The sequence below is a fragment of the Neomonachus schauinslandi genome, chromosome 4 (assembly GCF_002201575.2).
Source record: "Neomonachus schauinslandi chromosome 4, ASM220157v2, whole genome shotgun sequence".
Taxonomy (NCBI): domain Eukaryota; kingdom Metazoa; phylum Chordata; class Mammalia; order Carnivora; family Phocidae; genus Neomonachus; species Neomonachus schauinslandi.
The window spans coordinates 95061381-95078614 of NC_058406.1; the positions used below are offsets into that span (position 1 = coordinate 95061381).

The window sequence follows — 17234 nt, forward strand, 5'->3', positions numbered from 1 at the left end:
ATGCTACTGGCAAAAATAAAAAGCTTTATATAACATAGTATTAGTGAAAACTATGAGAAGAAAGTCATTTTCAAATGCTGTTCATAGAAATGTAAGCGGTTACAATGTGTGGGACAATTTGGCAGCAGTTATAAAAATTTTAAATGTACATGTTCTTTGGTTAAGTCCACTGCTAGAAGTTATTCTACAGATGTATTCTTACCAATATACAAATATATATACAAAAAGATGTATGATGCAGTATTGTTTGAAGAGCAAAAAAAAAAAAAAAATATATATATATATATAACTTCAAATCCATAGGTCAAATAAAATGTGAAACAACCAAAATGTCTCCCAGCTTAAATAAAATCCTTCTACATCCATACAATGAACGACAGTACAGCTATGTGGATCTCTATGTGTTCATACTGAAAGAGCTCTGAAATATACCACTTTTTGTTTTTTTTTAATTTATTTATTTACTTATTTTATTTATTTATTTTTAAAGATTTTATTTATTTATTTGACACAGAGAGAGAGCGAGAGCAGGAACACAAGCAGGGGGAGTGGGAGAGGGAGAAGCAGGCTTCCTGCTGAGCAGGGAGCCCGATGCGGGGCTTGATCCCAAGACCCTGGGATCGTGACCTGAGCTGAAGGAAGATGCTTAACCAACTGAGCCACCCAGGCACCCCTCACTTTTTTTTTTTTTAAACAAGACATACAAAGTCTGAATGGTATAAAAAATTATTTGGGTAGAAAAATACTTACATGTGCATAAAATTTTCTGGGAGTAGTAGGAGGTTTGGGAAGCTTTGGGTTTTCCTTTTTTCTTATTCTTTACTAACGTAAGTTCTTGCCGTACTCATTTAAATTTAATAGTAAGGAATAAGAGAACATTAAAAAATGCTGCTTGTTCATAAGAGATGTAACAGAAAAAATAACTATTTAAATATTGTATACTGTATAGGTTTTTGGTGGGGGTTGGATTTTTTTTTTTTTTTTTTTAAGTAGGCTCCACGCCCAAACATTGCGCTTGAACTCATGACCCTGAGATCAAGAGTTGCATGCTCTACCAGACTGGGCCAGCCAGGCGCCTCCTTTTTTTTAATTCAAAAAAACCCACAACTTTAAATTAATTAATTTATTTAAAGTAGGCTCCACACCCAATGTGGGGCTTGAACTCATGACCCTGAGATCAAGGGTCACACCCTCTACCGAATGAGCCAGCCAGGCGCCCCCAATTTTTTTTTAATTTGGGTATAGTTGACACACAATGTTACATTAGTTTCAGGTGTACAATATAGCGATTTGACAAGTGCATACATTATGCTCTGCTCACTGCAAGTGTAGGTACTATCTCATTGGGCTTTATAACTTCAAATTAACCACCGTGATAGAAAGCATACTGGAGCTAGGAAGCATTACTCAGTATGAAGGAACAAACACTGTGAACTCCTGAGTCCTGTCTGTGTCCTTAGCATCAGGCACTTCTTAGGGGCCTATTAAGTATCTGGAAAGAAAGAAAAGAAAGGGGAAAGGAAGCAAAGGTAATACAACTGAAAAAAGACCCTACCAAAGCTCATTTAGGTAGCTTTAATATATTCACATCTGTAGGTTTTGATGATCTGCATTCCAAGACACTGAATGAAGGTGAAGGGGTTTATAAGCCAATAGGAAAATCTACTGAGAATCTGTAGGGATCAGAAAAGAAATAGGTTGTCCCTTCTTTATATGTGACTTCAACACCAAAATCATAATGACAGAATTGAAGGTCAATAAATCATTTTATAACAGCTGATAACTAAAAGTTAAGAAATGTTTAGGTTGGAATAGATTCAGTAAAACCTAGCGTGTACTGACAAAGTAGGCAAATATAATTATCTGGTTCTACTAGTCACTGTTGATCTACAACAAAAGCTTAAGGAGGAAAAGAAAAACCTGAGAATGTGACTATGGAGCCAGGAGATCCTCAGGCATGAGAGAAATTCCTCAGACCCACTAGAGGAGCTGGTCCCAGAGACTGGGTAAATGCATAGTTTCTTTGAGCCATGCAAAAGAAAAACACAGTTGTGGGGAAGGGTTACAATTTAGGAACTGCTCCTTTCTTTTTTGTTTTTGTTGTTGTTAGAAGTTCGCCACTCATGCTGTTGAATTTTTTTTTCAGTAATGATACAGTGAAAAAAAAGGGTTTGGCTCTTCAAAAACTTATCTTAGAGCCAAATTTACTAAAATGTTCCTAATCCTTAAGGAATAAATAAGGCATACAAATAGAATAAGAGATCACTGAGAGCCCATTTAGCAGCATACCTCGACAGTGTAGTTGTTAGTAGACTGCTATTAATCTGGGAAAATGGTAAAGTTTTGTAAGAATTTGTCCGGGCACCAATGTCTTGAAATTTTACATAATTTGCAATTTACAATGTATTTCCTTATCTAGAAACAGTGACAATAATGTCTGCCACATAAGGCTATTGAGAAAATTAATGATAATGGGTCTGAAAGGGTCCAGCATAATATCTGGCACCAGTTTTCATCTTCTGTATCTAGTTCTGAATTACACAAATACAAAGTCTTTGACAATATCCTTGTTGAGGATAAAAAACACACACGGAGAAGAAGTAAACTGCTAAAAATCAAGGGTTATGAGAAAAACTGATAGTAACTGTTGGTGACAGCAAAGGGTAAGATTTCATGGTACCATGCTCCTTCCTTCAAATGGACACTTTCTCCTCTGGTTCAGCTTCTTCCTCTGTAAAATTAGGATAGTCCCTGCCTCCTAGTGTTGTCGGGTGTTGTCCATGAGATAAAGTACGTAAGGAAACTAATACTTCATTCTGTAAATGGTACCTGTTAGTCACAATACCCAAAATTATTTTTTCTGCAGAAGAGAAGATTATAACATGTTTTGATAACTGCTTTTGAAAATATGGAAATTTGAAAAAAAATATGAAAACTTGTATCTAAAATGGTGACTAGCTGATTTTAGAGTAAGGAAAAAGAGTCTTAGATTGTAGCATGGAGGATTTTATTTTCAGATAGTAATTGTTGGAATGCAGAATAGATTTTCAAGGGAAATTAAGAAATTGCTGTCTTTGGACGTCTGCAAAAATAGGAAACATTCTTCTGTGGTATGACTTGGCTGTTGTTTCTCATTTGACAAAAATTGCTAAATTCTACATATTCTTTGCCAGACAGCCAAGTTAAGAATCTTGCGTCAGTCTGTATGAAATTCTAATAGCTCACTATGGATGTCAAAGTTTCTTTTTTTCTTTTTTAAAGATTTTATTTATTTATTTGACACAGAGAGACACAGCGAGAGAGGGAACACAAGCAGGGGGAGTGGGAGAGGGAGAAGCAGGCCTCTCGCCGAGCAAAGAGCCCGATGTGGGGCTCGATCCCAGGACCCTGGGATCATGACCTGAGCCGAAGGCAGATGCTTAATGACTGAGCCACCCAGGTGCCCGATGTTGAAAGTTTCTTAAGACAAGTTTTGGGGCGCCTGGGTGGCACAGTCGGTTATGCATCCAACTGCTGGTTTTGGCTCAGGTCGTGATCTTAGGGTTGTGAGATAAAGCCCCGCATCTGTGCTTGAGATTGTCTCTCCCTCTCCCTCTCCCCCCCTCCACCCCCCGCTCATGCTCTCTCTAAAATAAAAAATAAGGGTGCCTGGGTGACTCAGATGGTTAAGCGTCTGCCTTAGGCTCAGGTCATGATCCCAGAGTCCTGGGATTGAGTCCCGCATCGGGCTCCCTGCTCCTTGGGAGCCTGCTTCTCCCTTTGCCTCTTTCTCTCTCTCTCTCTCTGTCTCTCATGAATAAATAAATAAAATCTGTAAAAAAATAAAATAAAAAAAAAATAAATCTTTAAAAAAAGACAATGTAAGTTTTCTCTAGGCATCTGAAGGATAAAACTACTGAGCTGAGTATATGATTACCAGTTGAGCACCACATACCTGTGGTCTATATATATCTAATATGCTCATTTCTCCACTAAAAGAGTCAATCCTGATAAATGACCATAAATCAAAGTAGGATTACAAAATAATGATGCAATTTGCCTATGAAAATTAGTTTTTTTTTTAAAGAAAATTAGTCTTACTGGTTTCTAATTATTTTTTAACGTATTTTTATTTTTTAAGATTATTTATTTATTTATTTGACACAGAGAGAGAGAGAGAGAGACAGCGAGAGAGGGAACACAAGCAGGGGAAGTGGGAGAGGGAGAAGTAGGTTTCCCGCCGAGCAGGGAGCCCGATGTGGGGTTCGATCCCAGGACCCTGGGATCATGACCTGAGCCGAAGGCAGACGCTTAACGACTGAGCCACCCAGGCACCCCATTAACTTATTTATTTTTTAACATTATTATTACTTGGCACAGAACTAAATAAAAGGGATTTGAGGAAGAATAAGAAACAATCCCTTATCCTAAAGAAGTTATGTTGAAGTGGGATAGGAAAGTAAACCAAAAATTGTAATTCACATAAACATTAAGTTATACGATTCTCCCCTCAAATGCTGATAGCTCTTATCCAGCTATCCGCTGGAACAATTCTTACCTTTTGAGGGAGGTATGTCTTTTCCAGTGTATGGGTGTAACTTTACCCTCTTTTTCCCTCTCTTAGATTCAAATATGTCAGCAATTTTCAATACAAGCTGAAAGAAGACCAACAAAGTACAAGTTAAAACCAAAATCAACTTTTTTTTTTAAAGATTTTATTTTTAAGTAATCTCTACACCCACCTTGGGGCTCGAACTCACAACCCCCAGATCAAGAGTTGTACATTCCACTGACTGAACCAGCCCGTGCTCCCACTTTTTCTTTTTAAAGATTCAATACCAAGTCTTGATGATATTAATTAGTGATTCTCATTCAGAGAAAGATCTATTTTATAAATAATAAAAACCTTTACATTTTAAAAATTTGGAACCTAAAATGATCTTTATTAAGATAATATGTTGTTCTAATATAAAGTCCATACAACATGGGTAAGAGAAGGAGGAAAGGGTATCTCCTTTCCAGCAGAACCCAGCACAGGCTCTTAGAGAGATTCCTTGTCACTCTATGTCACAACATGCAAGAAATCTGCCTACTGCACTCTATTTGTTGACCAAGCCTTCCCTATCACCCAGAGTAGGAAGAGGAATATTCATTCCACTTGGAAGCTAGGCTAAGGCTTAGTTATTTCTGTTCCCAGGAATTCTTTGCAAAAAGAAGATAATCATGCTGACAAAGATTTTGTCCCAGCAAATACTCTCTTTACTACTGGGAGTACCAATATTATAATTTATTTTAGAAACGTCATAAAAATAGGAGGCTCTCAAATACACTTTAGTATAAAAACCAGGCTCCATTTAGTAAGCATTACTCAGATTTTTTTTTTTTTTTTTTTTGCTGCTGGGAGGTGTGTGTGAAAGAGACAGACAGACACACACGCACATAGAGTAGGCTTATGTGTCAACAAAACTCAAAAAAAAATTTTTTTTTAAAGATTTTATTTATATATTTGACAGAGAGAGAGATAGTGAGAGCAGGAACACAAGCAGGGGGAGTGGGAGAGGGAGAAGCAGGCTTCCCGCTGAGCAGGGAGCCCGATACGAGGCTCGATCCCAGGACCCTGAGATCATGACCTGAGCCGAAGGCAGACGCTTAACGACTGAGCCACCCAGGCGTCCCTAAAAAGTCTTTTAAAAAGAGAGGAAAAAATCAAGCTGATGAACAGTCACTTTTAAAAGGAGGAATTTGGGGGTCCAGCTGGCTCAGTCAGTGGAGCATGCGTTTGAGCCCCACCGTGGGTGTAGAGATTGCTTAAGTAAATAAACTTTAAAAAAATAAATAAAAGGAGGAATTCATTAGTTTTCCATGTATATTTCTTTTTTCTTAAAATTCCAAGCTTTTCCTTAATCATTAATCCTGAATTAACATATTTAATGCCCAGAATTACAACTGTTAGGAACATTAAGAACCAACAAAGTTGCTTGAGAAAAATGTTCCTGTTTTCTCTTTTGTCCTTGTTTCTCTAGCAATCCTGGCAATCCATAGGCAGTGAATCAGTCCAGAGAAAGAAAAATAACATGTGAGAAACATGTGCTTCCAATATGCAGATTATTACCACATTTCTGGATGAGTTTATTCTTTTGAAAATTTTGTAGCTGCCATTCAAGTGAAAAATTACCAATGTTCTTAAATATTACCATAATTAAAAAAAAAACACAAGATAATCCAACATAAAAAGATATTGTTAGGGGCTATAGGAAAGACGTATGAAAGTAAACATGTATTTTGGAGATATACTGACCACAAATAGTGTAATTATTTTTTTAAAGATTTATTTATTTTAGACAGAGAAAGCACACGCTCGAGCGGGGGTAGAGGGAGAGGGAGAGAGAATCTTAAGCAGATGCCACGCTGAGCGTGGAGCCTGACATGGGGCTCGATCTCATAACCCTGAGATCATGACCTGAACTGAAACCAAGAGTCGGATGCTTAACTGACCGTGCCACCCAGGCACCCCTAAAAATAGTATAATTATTAATAAGCATTTGAAAATTATACTCAATAGGAGACTCAAATATTATAAAGGAAAGGGAACTATCTGCTCTAGAAACATGATAAAATAATAAAATTGAAATTTTGCTTATGAGTTAGGAAGAGGAGCTTACATTTACCTTGCAGTAAATACTGGAGGGTACAGTAGTAAATATTATAGAATATTCTTCCTACAAAATGATAGAAACCATATAGCTATGCACAGCTGACACGAACAATGTGAGACATTAGGAAATCTACTCTAGCAAACAATCCCACACAGGCTTTCACAGTAGGGAAAGAAAGGAAGGGTGGGGAACAGGCATATGGACTAGATCAGTGATTTTTAAACTATGAAACCAGTTTTCCTTCCTGGGATAGCTCTAGCCATCAAAGGGGAAGTAAATGAAAACTGCTTTCCTCCTGGAATGTTGTTGCTGAAGGTACTCAAAAGTCAAAATTTTGCATTGCAAATAGAACATCCTAATAGGATTTAATCCAAGGAGGGTCGCTAACAGCTTATTCCTGCCTGATCATCAAGAGTTCATCGCCATATTTTCCCACCTCACTTCTCAAAAGACCTCTGAGGAAATAACTAGAAAAGGAAAAGTTGGATCCTATCACCTAGAGTTGGAAAGAGAAAAAGCTTCGAGTACTTGGGGGATCCACAGTACCTAAAACACAGAGGCATGAAATTAAAAGCACTGCAAATTTCCGTGGGTCTCACTAAAATCTACAATGCATTATTCCCAAATATTTGTTAATGTAATTCCAAGAACCACGTCTTAAATGCAATCCCTTATGTGTTTGTACTCTCACCCCTGTGAACACGATCTGTTGTCTCTGGGCCATGTGGGAGGCTGCTTCGTTGTGCCAGCATGATATATCAGAGGACAGAACTACTGTAGAAAGCCTAGCAATTCTTTAAACATTGGATTCTTACATATTCCTCACCATACGCAGGAGAGTAAACAGCTAAAGAGGTTTGCTTTTTTTTTTTTTTCACTGAGAGAGATGTGTTTAGTGCTTTTTTAAAGCTGTGTGTCTTTAACTCTTCACATATTAAAGAGGGAGCGGCAGGAAATAGATCAGAAGAATTAAAGTATTGTGGAACAGAATATTTCCCATGGAACCGATCAGCAGTTACTAAACCAAAAAACAGCTGGACTTTTGTTTAATGTTAAAATCAGGTACAAACACTGTGTGCCAAATGAATAACATGCAGCTAATTCAGATGGGATTAAGGAAAGGAATACTATTTGAATGATCTGATTTTTTTTTTCATTTCTGCAGAGTTATCCTGAAAACATTCTAAATTATAGAACAAAGTAACATAAAGAATTTAAAAATATTTTCATGCAATTTCTTAAGTATCTCTCCTTAAAAACATACATCTGTTTACAAATAATCCCAATTTCTTCATTTTGGTTCTAAAAGCTCTGTTTGAGATGATTTAGATTTAATGCCTTTTCTCCCTTGAGAGAAAAATCATTTATTTAATGTAATTGCTGATAATTTCTATTCCCAAGTAAGAGTCAAATTTCTTTTTTCTTCCCCCAAATGGAAATTTTTGCCCCAAATTAAAGGCATATACTTTGTTATTACTGAAAATCTGTAAATTCAGGCACAAAACTGTTCACTTTGGCAATTAAGTAAGTGAGTGAAAATAACAGCCCTGGGGTGCCTGGGTGGCTCAGTCGGTTAAACGACTGCCTTTGGCTCAGGTCATGATCCCAGGGTCTTGGGATCGAGCCCCACATCGGGCTCCCTGCTTGGTGGGGAGTCTGCTTCTCCCTCTCTCTCTGCCCCTCTCCCCCGGCTCGTGCTCTTTCTCTCTCTCAAATAAATAAATAAAAATCTTTAAAAAAAGAAAATAACAACACTGAAGCCAGCTTAATAGAATGTCCTCTTACATGAGATTCTAGTGCTTCCTTGAAACAGGCAGCTGATTTTAATGAGAACTAAGGTAACCGAAGTGAAAGCTTCCATCTAAAATCAATTCTCCAGATCCATAAAGAAGCCCTGGCAAAAGCCACTCATGCATTTTTCTTGCATGAGCAAAAACCTAAATCTTAAGGCTGCTTTCTAAATCTTCTCATTCCAGTAGATCAGTTCTAACCTATTATTCATTTCAGTCTAAAGTGTATTTATTCTCATTTATGGAAATGAAGTAAGAGTCAAAGAATGAAAGTACTAGAGTCCTTACCCTGGGAAGATTTTTTCTTTCCCTGTATGCAACTTCTCCAGCTCGGAAAAGCTTCCATTCAGTTAAAGTGACAGGCAAAGTGGTATCCTTTGTGAGCTTTGATCGTAAATAAGCTTGGGAGCTCTTCAGTTCCATAGTCTTCCGGTGGAGGAACTGAGGCTTGGGAGGAAGCTAAAACAGGAGAAGATGTACTGGTAAAGGTAAGATCGTCTAGGGAATGCCGATGGTCTCAAGGTCAAGTTATCTTAGAAAAAGATGTATCTTGTCTTTCAAGTCACCTCAATTGAGGATACCAGAATTTCTTTTTCCCCATTTGTAAAGTCATTTCTCAGGTTTCTAATCCGGTGTTCTACTACGATGTCATCACGTTTCCAGAAAAAAACAGCTCAGAGTCCTCATTAACTTAAGGCAGCCTTCGCTTGTGGGGGTGACGAATGCTTTCGGGGATGAGACAGGTAATTTAGGCCACAGACTGTCGTGGGACTAATAGGGAGCTGTGGTAACCACAGTGAAATGAAAAGCTCATGGCTTGTCTAAAGGTGTTCACATTCTCATTTTTTGAAGTGCTAGTAAGTGAACAAACAGAAACCCCAAAACCAAAGAAAACTAAAAGCTGTGTGCTGCTCCCCCAAAACCCCACAAAGAACACAAAAACCACCATTACCAACAAAACCCATATTTCAGTGCCTCTTAATCTTGGCCCTAGTTAAACCATTTTAACCTTTTTGTGGGGATCATAAACAAGATTCTTATATTTTCTTACGTTAATTATATATAATGTTTTCTTATACTGATTCTTTGGTTATACCTTTGGTGCTCTGAAAGCACTTTTCGGGGGTGGTAGCTTCCATGCTGAAGGGGATCTCCACATGGGCAAAGGCTGCACCGGAATATCTTCATATGGATTCTCTTTGGTGGGATCTTGAAAAATAATGGGAAAACGAAGTTTAGAGAAACATAGTTAAATGGAAACAAAGAGACTACAGCTAGGAAAAGAAATAAATAACTATGTTCGGCTTCCTAACCTATATTGCTTGGCCCACTAAGCTTGAAAACCACTCAGGCGTCCAACCAAGCTAAAAGAATTCTCAAAATACTATACTATAAACATCGACTTCTGAACTGAGCAGTCCACTAAACTGGCTATAAAAACCATTCAAGAATAAAAGAAGTTATATGACAAAAGTTTCCGTATTTAAAAGAAATAGCTACAGCAAGATATGCTTGATTATAAAAGAAAATACCATCCTACAGTTAAGGGCCCCACCAAATACATACTCATTAAATTTAATTGCAAGGTTTGTGGACACATACATATGATATCCTCATAGATATTGTCCTCCGACTGTGTGTAATAAAGTGCTGAGCCAGAATTTCTTCCAAGTTCTTCATGAATCTTCGGTGAGCTCCGATTTCGAAAGTGCTGAATATCCTCAAATTCAAAGGATTTCCTTAAGAAAGGAGATAGATTTTAAAGTTATATGTTTTAAAACTCTAGTCTTCTTTAAATTGGTATGATAGAGAGAAATCAATAAGTAAAGGACTTGTATGCAAAATTACAAAGGTGTTTTATCAGATACCTAAGAATAATAAACTAGGCTGGTACCTTATATACACCATGAGAAAATTGGAGGCTTTTGGCCAATTACATTCATGTTCCTTATTGCGTAACTTTATTAAATTCACTCTCTAAAGGAAAGTGAAGCCAAGACCAGCATGTCCTAAATGAAGCAGAAGAATGTACTTACTTCTCTACATATTCTTACAGATACAAAATGCAAGTTTTTCTGATGTTCTTATGTCCACAAATTGTCTTAGATATTATTTCCTTTTGTAGGTACTTTTCCCTTGGGTTAATCAACATCTGTAAAATCAAACTAGGCCTGTAACCCATGCAGGGAAATGAAAATGGCTTTGAAAAGAAAAAAGCTCAGTAGTTTTGTAAGGACAATACTTAGAAATCATTACAGAGCAAATAAAAACACACCTTTTAGATCTCCCTCTGATTTTTCTGCCATATTTCTTTGGTTCAGGTTCCTGAGAAGAGGCCAAACAAGACTCTGCGCAAGAATTATTTTCACAGTATTTTCTGTCACAGTTTCTTTCTTTACATGGCATAACACCAGATTCAGATAAATATCTGAATGTCCTGCGAGGTTTGGGCAAAGGATTTATAGAAGGTCCACATTCTTGTCCCTCGGGTTCAGAGTAAATATTTTCTAAGCTCTTGGTTATTCCATATGAACTATCCAGAACTCTGAAATTCAGTTCTTTTTCTGAAGAGTCACAACGTTCTAAAGCCAAATTTAAGACTTTATCCGGGGGGAGTGCTTCTATTTTCTTCCACAGGATCTGTGAGGTATAGAAATTTCCTGGAGGTAAGGAAGTCTCTGGGTCCAAAACAACTTCTTTCCAGCTTTCGATCTGTTTGACCCGAGAACATACCCAATTGGATTCTGATTCATTTCTAAAGAGGTGTGTATCCTCACATCCACGTTTCCCACTTTCATCCTCAGTTTGATCTTGGCTTTTCGCATCTTCATTAATATCTAGACCAACATTGCGAGAGTTGGTTATATCCAACTTTTTGCTCTTTCCCTCAGCAACGGGATTTTTCTTAAGAAGAATCTCTTGATGACAGTTATTATATCTCACTCCAAAGTCCCTTGGATGCCACTTCTCTGGATTAGATATACCATTAGTTCTTCCTTCCCACTGAGAAATTTTTTGTTTGATATTTCTGCAGTGGCTTCTTGACAGTGTCTGAACAGCAGAACGAGAAAAACCGGCATCCATGTTCCCAGTTGGGTGCATGACAAAGTCTGAATGTTACTGAGGCTCCATTTTAAGTAACTATGAAATACTGTATTCTTTATCCTGTCAGTTAGAATCCAAACAATTCCAGCATTTTCCTTTCATCTTTAATTTGGAAAGCTCTTTTTAAAAAGAAAAATTTTGATCACCTTGTTGAAAATAGCTGCAACTTTATCTTGAATATTCCTATTAAAAAGAGACAATCATATGTTAGCACAGTTTTATAATTTCCTAATTTAAAGTCCACTACAACACTGCCTATCTATCCCTAAATAATTCATTTACATTGCATATGTAAAAATGTACCTGTCATCCACTAAGTAATTCAACTCCATAAACGCATTCCTAAGGTGGTGATAGAACACAGGAAATATTACTTGTGATATTTCTCAAATTGTCAGCTTTAATGTTCTACCGTATTTAATTTCCTAAAGTTAGGTAGAATGAGGTTTTATAAGAGATTACACATAGTAGTATACAATGTTATTTTATAAAATCAATTCGTTATGAAAACTTCTCTTAATGAAACAAGGACCAACAGAGTATTATAAAAAGCATACACTTACAGAAATACATCTCAACTAACTAAAAAGTTTATGTATACATCCAGAGAAAGAGCCAGTTAGTCTGGAAACACATCAACACCTAATTTCCTCCTTCTCTCCTACGTGGGGAGATAACACTAGCCCTTATTTCAACATACCCTGATTTCAACTTTACTATTAGCAGCACAGGATTCCATACGCACGGTGCTAACGAAAAGCCAATGTGCCATTAACTAACTATCAGGTGCTTTAAAATATCATAACCTATTTTGTCACCGACTGAACTTTGCCCATCACTGCCACCACACCCTTGACCCAAATCGGCAAAAATACTTACAGGCTCTGTCACAGTGCTTCCTTTCACATACAGGCTTCACTCATTGAGGCCCATAAATGTATCCTCAAATGTAAAAATTGGCATAGAACTTTTCTTATCAACTGAGTAAAGACCCGATCTCAAGTTCTCCTGTATACTGGTTATAAATAACAACTGATTCAAAACTTCCTGAGGCAGGGGTCATCCTTCCTTGAGCTTTGTCTGTGGGGCCTTGATTAACAGGCAGGAAAATATCTTGGCCCGGCTCTGTCAGGACAGCTGACCAAAACTGATACACAATTCACACACAAAATGTATTCTAGGCAGGACAATTGTTAATCAGGGCTTCCATCAACTTTCCTTTCAACCATGCGTACAAGTTTGTAGGAAAATCAGCTTTGCCTGCAACTAAACTTGGATGAGGATCTAATGAAAAAAAATCATTCTAAATAACCTTAAGAAAGTTAATGTGAGTGGGAAAAAAAAAACAACAAAAAACCCAAAGCCCCAAAATACTAAAGCTGTTGTTGCAGAATTTTTTTTTTTTTTTGGCTGCCGCCACCGCCACCACAGCTTCCTTGCTTTGAGTGACCCACCCGTGCTGTCTGGCACCCAGGCCCAGAACTCTCCATGAAAGACTAATGCATACAATGTGAAGGGCCAGTCAGCGGCCGCTCATTATTAAACTGAAAATCCTTTTGCTGCTTCTACTGTTCATAGAAGATTCCTAAGGATTTTAGGGTGTCCTTGAGACTCATGTTTTCCTCACTATAGACAAGACGGGAGTACAGTTGACCCTTGAACAAGGCCAGGGTGAAGGATGCTGACCTCCCGCACATTTGAAAATCTGCCTATAACTTTTGACTCCTCCAAAATTTAGTTACCAACAGCCTACAGATGGCAGGAAGAAGCCTTACCGATAACATTAACAGCTGATTAACACCTATGTATTATATGCTGTATTCTTTTTTTTTAATATACTGTATTCTTACAATAAACCAGAGAAAATATTAAGAAAAATATCAAGGAAGAGGGGAGCCTGGGTGGCTCAGTCATTAGGCGTCTTCCTTCGGCTCAGGTCATGATCCCAGGGTCCTGGGATCGAGCCCCGCATTGGGCTCTCTGCTCAGCGGGAAGCCTGCTTCTCCCTCTCCCTCTCCCCCTGCTTGTGTCCCTCTCTCGCTGTGTCTCTGTCAAATAAATAAATAAAATCTTAAAAAAAAAAAGAAAAATCCCAAGTAAGAGAAAATATATTTACAGTGCTGTACACTACTTATCGCAAAATATCCACCTAGAAGTGAACCCGTACAATTCAAACCTGTGTCGTTCAAGGGTCAACTGTATTTTTCTGTCTCCTAGGAGCCTAGTAGAGGTTTTCAGCAGTCTTTGTTAATGCTTTCTTTACTTTTCCTTTGTTACTATGCGAATGTATGTAATGTATGAATGAATGTAAAGTATGAATGGGTCAAAGTGGGAAGAAAGATGAAATTTGCTAAGGGTAAAGAAATTTTTTTTTAGGGCTAAAGAAATTTAACTTGAAAATTACTAGCAACAAATGCTAAATTTATGGACTTCACACACAAATATGAATGATGTGTATTGATGGTGTTTCTGTGGCAATGGGCTAGCACAGCAACATAAGACACTCCTTTTTTTTTTTTTAAGATTTTATTTATTTATTTGAGAGAGAGAATGAGATAGAGACAGAGCATGAGGGTGGGGAGGGTCAGAGGGAGAAGCAGGCTCCCCTCCGAGCAGGGAGCCCGATGTGGGACTCGATCCTGGGACTCCAGGATCATGACCTGAGCCGAAGGCAGTCGCCTAACCAACTGAGCCACCCAGGCGCCCCAAATTCTTTTTTTTTTTTAAAGATTTATTTATTTATTTATTTGAGAGAGTGCATGAGAGGGGGGAGGGTCAGAGGGAGAAGCAGGCTCCCCGCCGAGCAGGGAGCTCGATGTGGGACTCGATCCCGGGACTCCAGGATCATGACCTGAGCCGAAGGCAGTCGCTTAACCAACTGAGCCACCCAGGCCCCCAACATAAGACACTCCTAACAGGAGCGGGCATTATAAACAGAAATGCTACTTGCTCCTAAATGTATGTATTAATACGCCACAGCTTTCAAAAAAATGGACAAACGATTTCAGAAACAAAAAAGTTTTAACACATTCTAACTAGACGGATGTCTACCTAGAGTGTACAGAGAATTTATCTTTACATCTGATTTCACAGTTCCAATTTTTGACAGATTAAACTCTTTATAATGTGGCTTGTCTATTCTTATATACAAGTTCTGATTTTGTCCCCTCCAAAAAATAAGAATCACTCACCAAAGCAGGAGGCATCTCATGTCTGACTTGAACCTAATTAAATTCTGATCCACCTTCCTCCTCAGGACCTGCTCCCCATGGCTCTCATTCTCTGTGAGATCCTGTATGTCCCACTCGTCACCTCCCCAGTTTCTTGCGTTGACCACCACTACCAGGAACATTCTAAGCCCTAAGTGCTGGCCCAGCTTTCAAGTCCTAGATCTCTCCACAGCTTCATCTTTTGGAAAACTCCCTGAAGCCAACTCACACATTTGTCCCTAGACATTGCTTCCTCAAGTTTGCTGCAACAGTCCTAACAAAAACACAGACTGAGAAAATGTGACAACTTCAACAGTTTTTAGAATTCTTTTTTCTCTTAATACCACAAAATGAGTCAGACTTCCCTCCCTTTAAAGATGACTAAGGCAGGCAGGACTCACAACTTAAAGAGGAGGGTGAGCACTCACTAACCACAATGGACATCTCAACAGAAGAAACAGCAACAAAACAAAAGACGTACAAATATGAAAAATCAAGCATGATTTTATAAGTATAATAAAACAGCATGCTTGGAATAAAGGGTACTAATCAAACTTTTTTTTTTTCCTGTTCTTTGTTCCCAAAGAGGTGATCCTTCATCAAATCCCCTTGTTTTTATTTTCTGTTTTTTCTGAGTATTTACTTTCATCCAAGAAACACATCAACTGTAGTTTATCAGCTTAAAATGTAATGTATACTATAACTTACCACATATAGGATTCTGTGTTTTTAGCATATTAAAAGAAAACAATTTGATAAGTGAAATTCTCTGGAAAAGAGAATAATGATGCTCTGTTTTAGTAACTCAAGCCTTACATGGGAAAGCTTCTCACTCCAAATCCTTTAAAATACTTTATTTGATCAAACATAAATATCTGACAAAATAGGAGGAATTTGGAACATTCTTTATTTATTTATTTATTTTTTAAAAGATTTTATTTATTTATTTGAGAGAGAGAATGAGAGAGAGAGAGCAGGAGAGGGGGGAGGGTCAGAGGGAGAAGCAGACTCCCTGCCGAGCAGGGAGCCCGATACGGGACTCGATCCCGGGACTCCAGGATCATGACCTGAGCCGAAGGCAGTCGCCTAACCAACTGAGCCACCCAGGCGCCCGGAATTTGGAACATTCTAAAAGTTGATTTAAAAACTGATGAAAGGGTATGCTTTTAATGATTGACTGACTGATTTTAGAGAGAGGGAGAGGGCGTGTGCTGAGAATGAGGGGTAGGGGCAGAAGGAGAGACTCTTCAGGCAGACTCCCCGCTGAGCGCGGAGCCCAACAGGTAGTGAGGTGGGGAGGGTTAGGGAGTGCGGGGTTGGTGGTTGGGGGGGTTCAATCTCACAACCCTTGAGATCAAGACCTGAGCTGAAACCAAGTCTGACGCTCAACCAACTGAGCCACCCAGGCGCCCCAAGGGTATGCTTTTAAATGATTAATATTTTTTATGTGAATTTTACCTCAGTTAGAAAGAAAATTGATGAAAGGGACAAGGAAGACTCTCTCCACTGGCCACGATAGAGTCACTGAGCTAGACTTGCCTTCCCAACATAACTGTAAAACTGGACTTATATATTAAATAAAATAAATGCTTTCGTTATTGGATAACAAACATAGGACTGTAATCTCTGAATGAAGAAAAACAAATGAGGCAGGCACTATGTTGGCCCAGTTTTCACCCTGGAGGCTCTTTCCAGAAAACAGCACAGAACATGATAACCTTGCTGAGGTACAGATAAAGGGGTCAGAGTTTGAAGGGACGAGGAAAGATGGAATTTTCAGGGCCCCGTATGAGATAGGAGGGAGCAACACAGAAAAAGCTCCAGAAATCTACACAGGATCCCCTTGAGTCTTGGTTTGAATACTAAGCTGCTAATGCACAGGGTAACACTGCACAAGGCTGGAAACAAATTACTGGGGAAAGAACAACTACAGGGGACCTGTAAGCTGACTAATACCCAGAGTTCACAAAGGGCTGGGAAATGTTCAACTTCCAATGATCCATAGAGGAGCAGACTTGTTGAACACCCAGGCAATTCAGTAGAGACATTAGGAGGTCATGGCGAGTCAGTAGGACTAAACTAGCCCTAGAATAAAGACTACTTTCGAGCTACCCTAAAGCTTTAAAAAAAGCCTTAAAAGCGGGCGGCTCAGTCAGTTAGGCGTCCACCTTTGGCTCAGGTCATGATCTTAGGGTCCAGGGATTGAGCCCCACCTCGGGCTCTCTGCTCAGTGGGGAGTCTGTTTCTCCCTTTCCCTCTGCCAGGCCCTCCCCTTCCCCCACTTGTGCTCGCTAGCTCTCTCTCTCTCAAATAAATAACATTTTTTTTTAAAAAAAGCCTTAAAAGGATCATGTTGATTCATAAGGAATTGAAGTACCCACTAAAATAAAGCTCAGTAATTTTTACATGAAGACAACAAAATCTAGACACTCAGCAATGTAACGTTCACAATGTGCAACATCCACTCAAAATTACAAAACATGTAAAGAAGCCTA

At 38.6% G+C, this 17234-nt stretch overlaps 1 protein-coding gene across 1 annotated transcript in view; it reads right to left on the reverse strand.

Annotated features, from left to right (window-relative positions):
- Positions 1 to 17234, reverse strand: part of DENND2C (DENN domain containing 2C) — an 82671-nt gene that overhangs the window by 29092 nt on the left and 36345 nt on the right. The window contains exons 2-6 of the mRNA XM_021689976.2: positions 10701 to 11713; positions 10028 to 10164; positions 9522 to 9634; positions 8714 to 8884; positions 4538 to 4634 (exon numbers count right to left, since the gene is read on the reverse strand). Of these exons, the coding sequence (XP_021545651.1) occupies positions 4538 to 4634; positions 8714 to 8884; positions 9522 to 9634; positions 10028 to 10164; positions 10701 to 11527 (1345 nt within the window). The 5' untranslated portion in view covers positions 11528 to 11713. The remainder of the gene's footprint in view (positions 1 to 4537; positions 4635 to 8713; positions 8885 to 9521; positions 9635 to 10027; positions 10165 to 10700; positions 11714 to 17234) is intronic.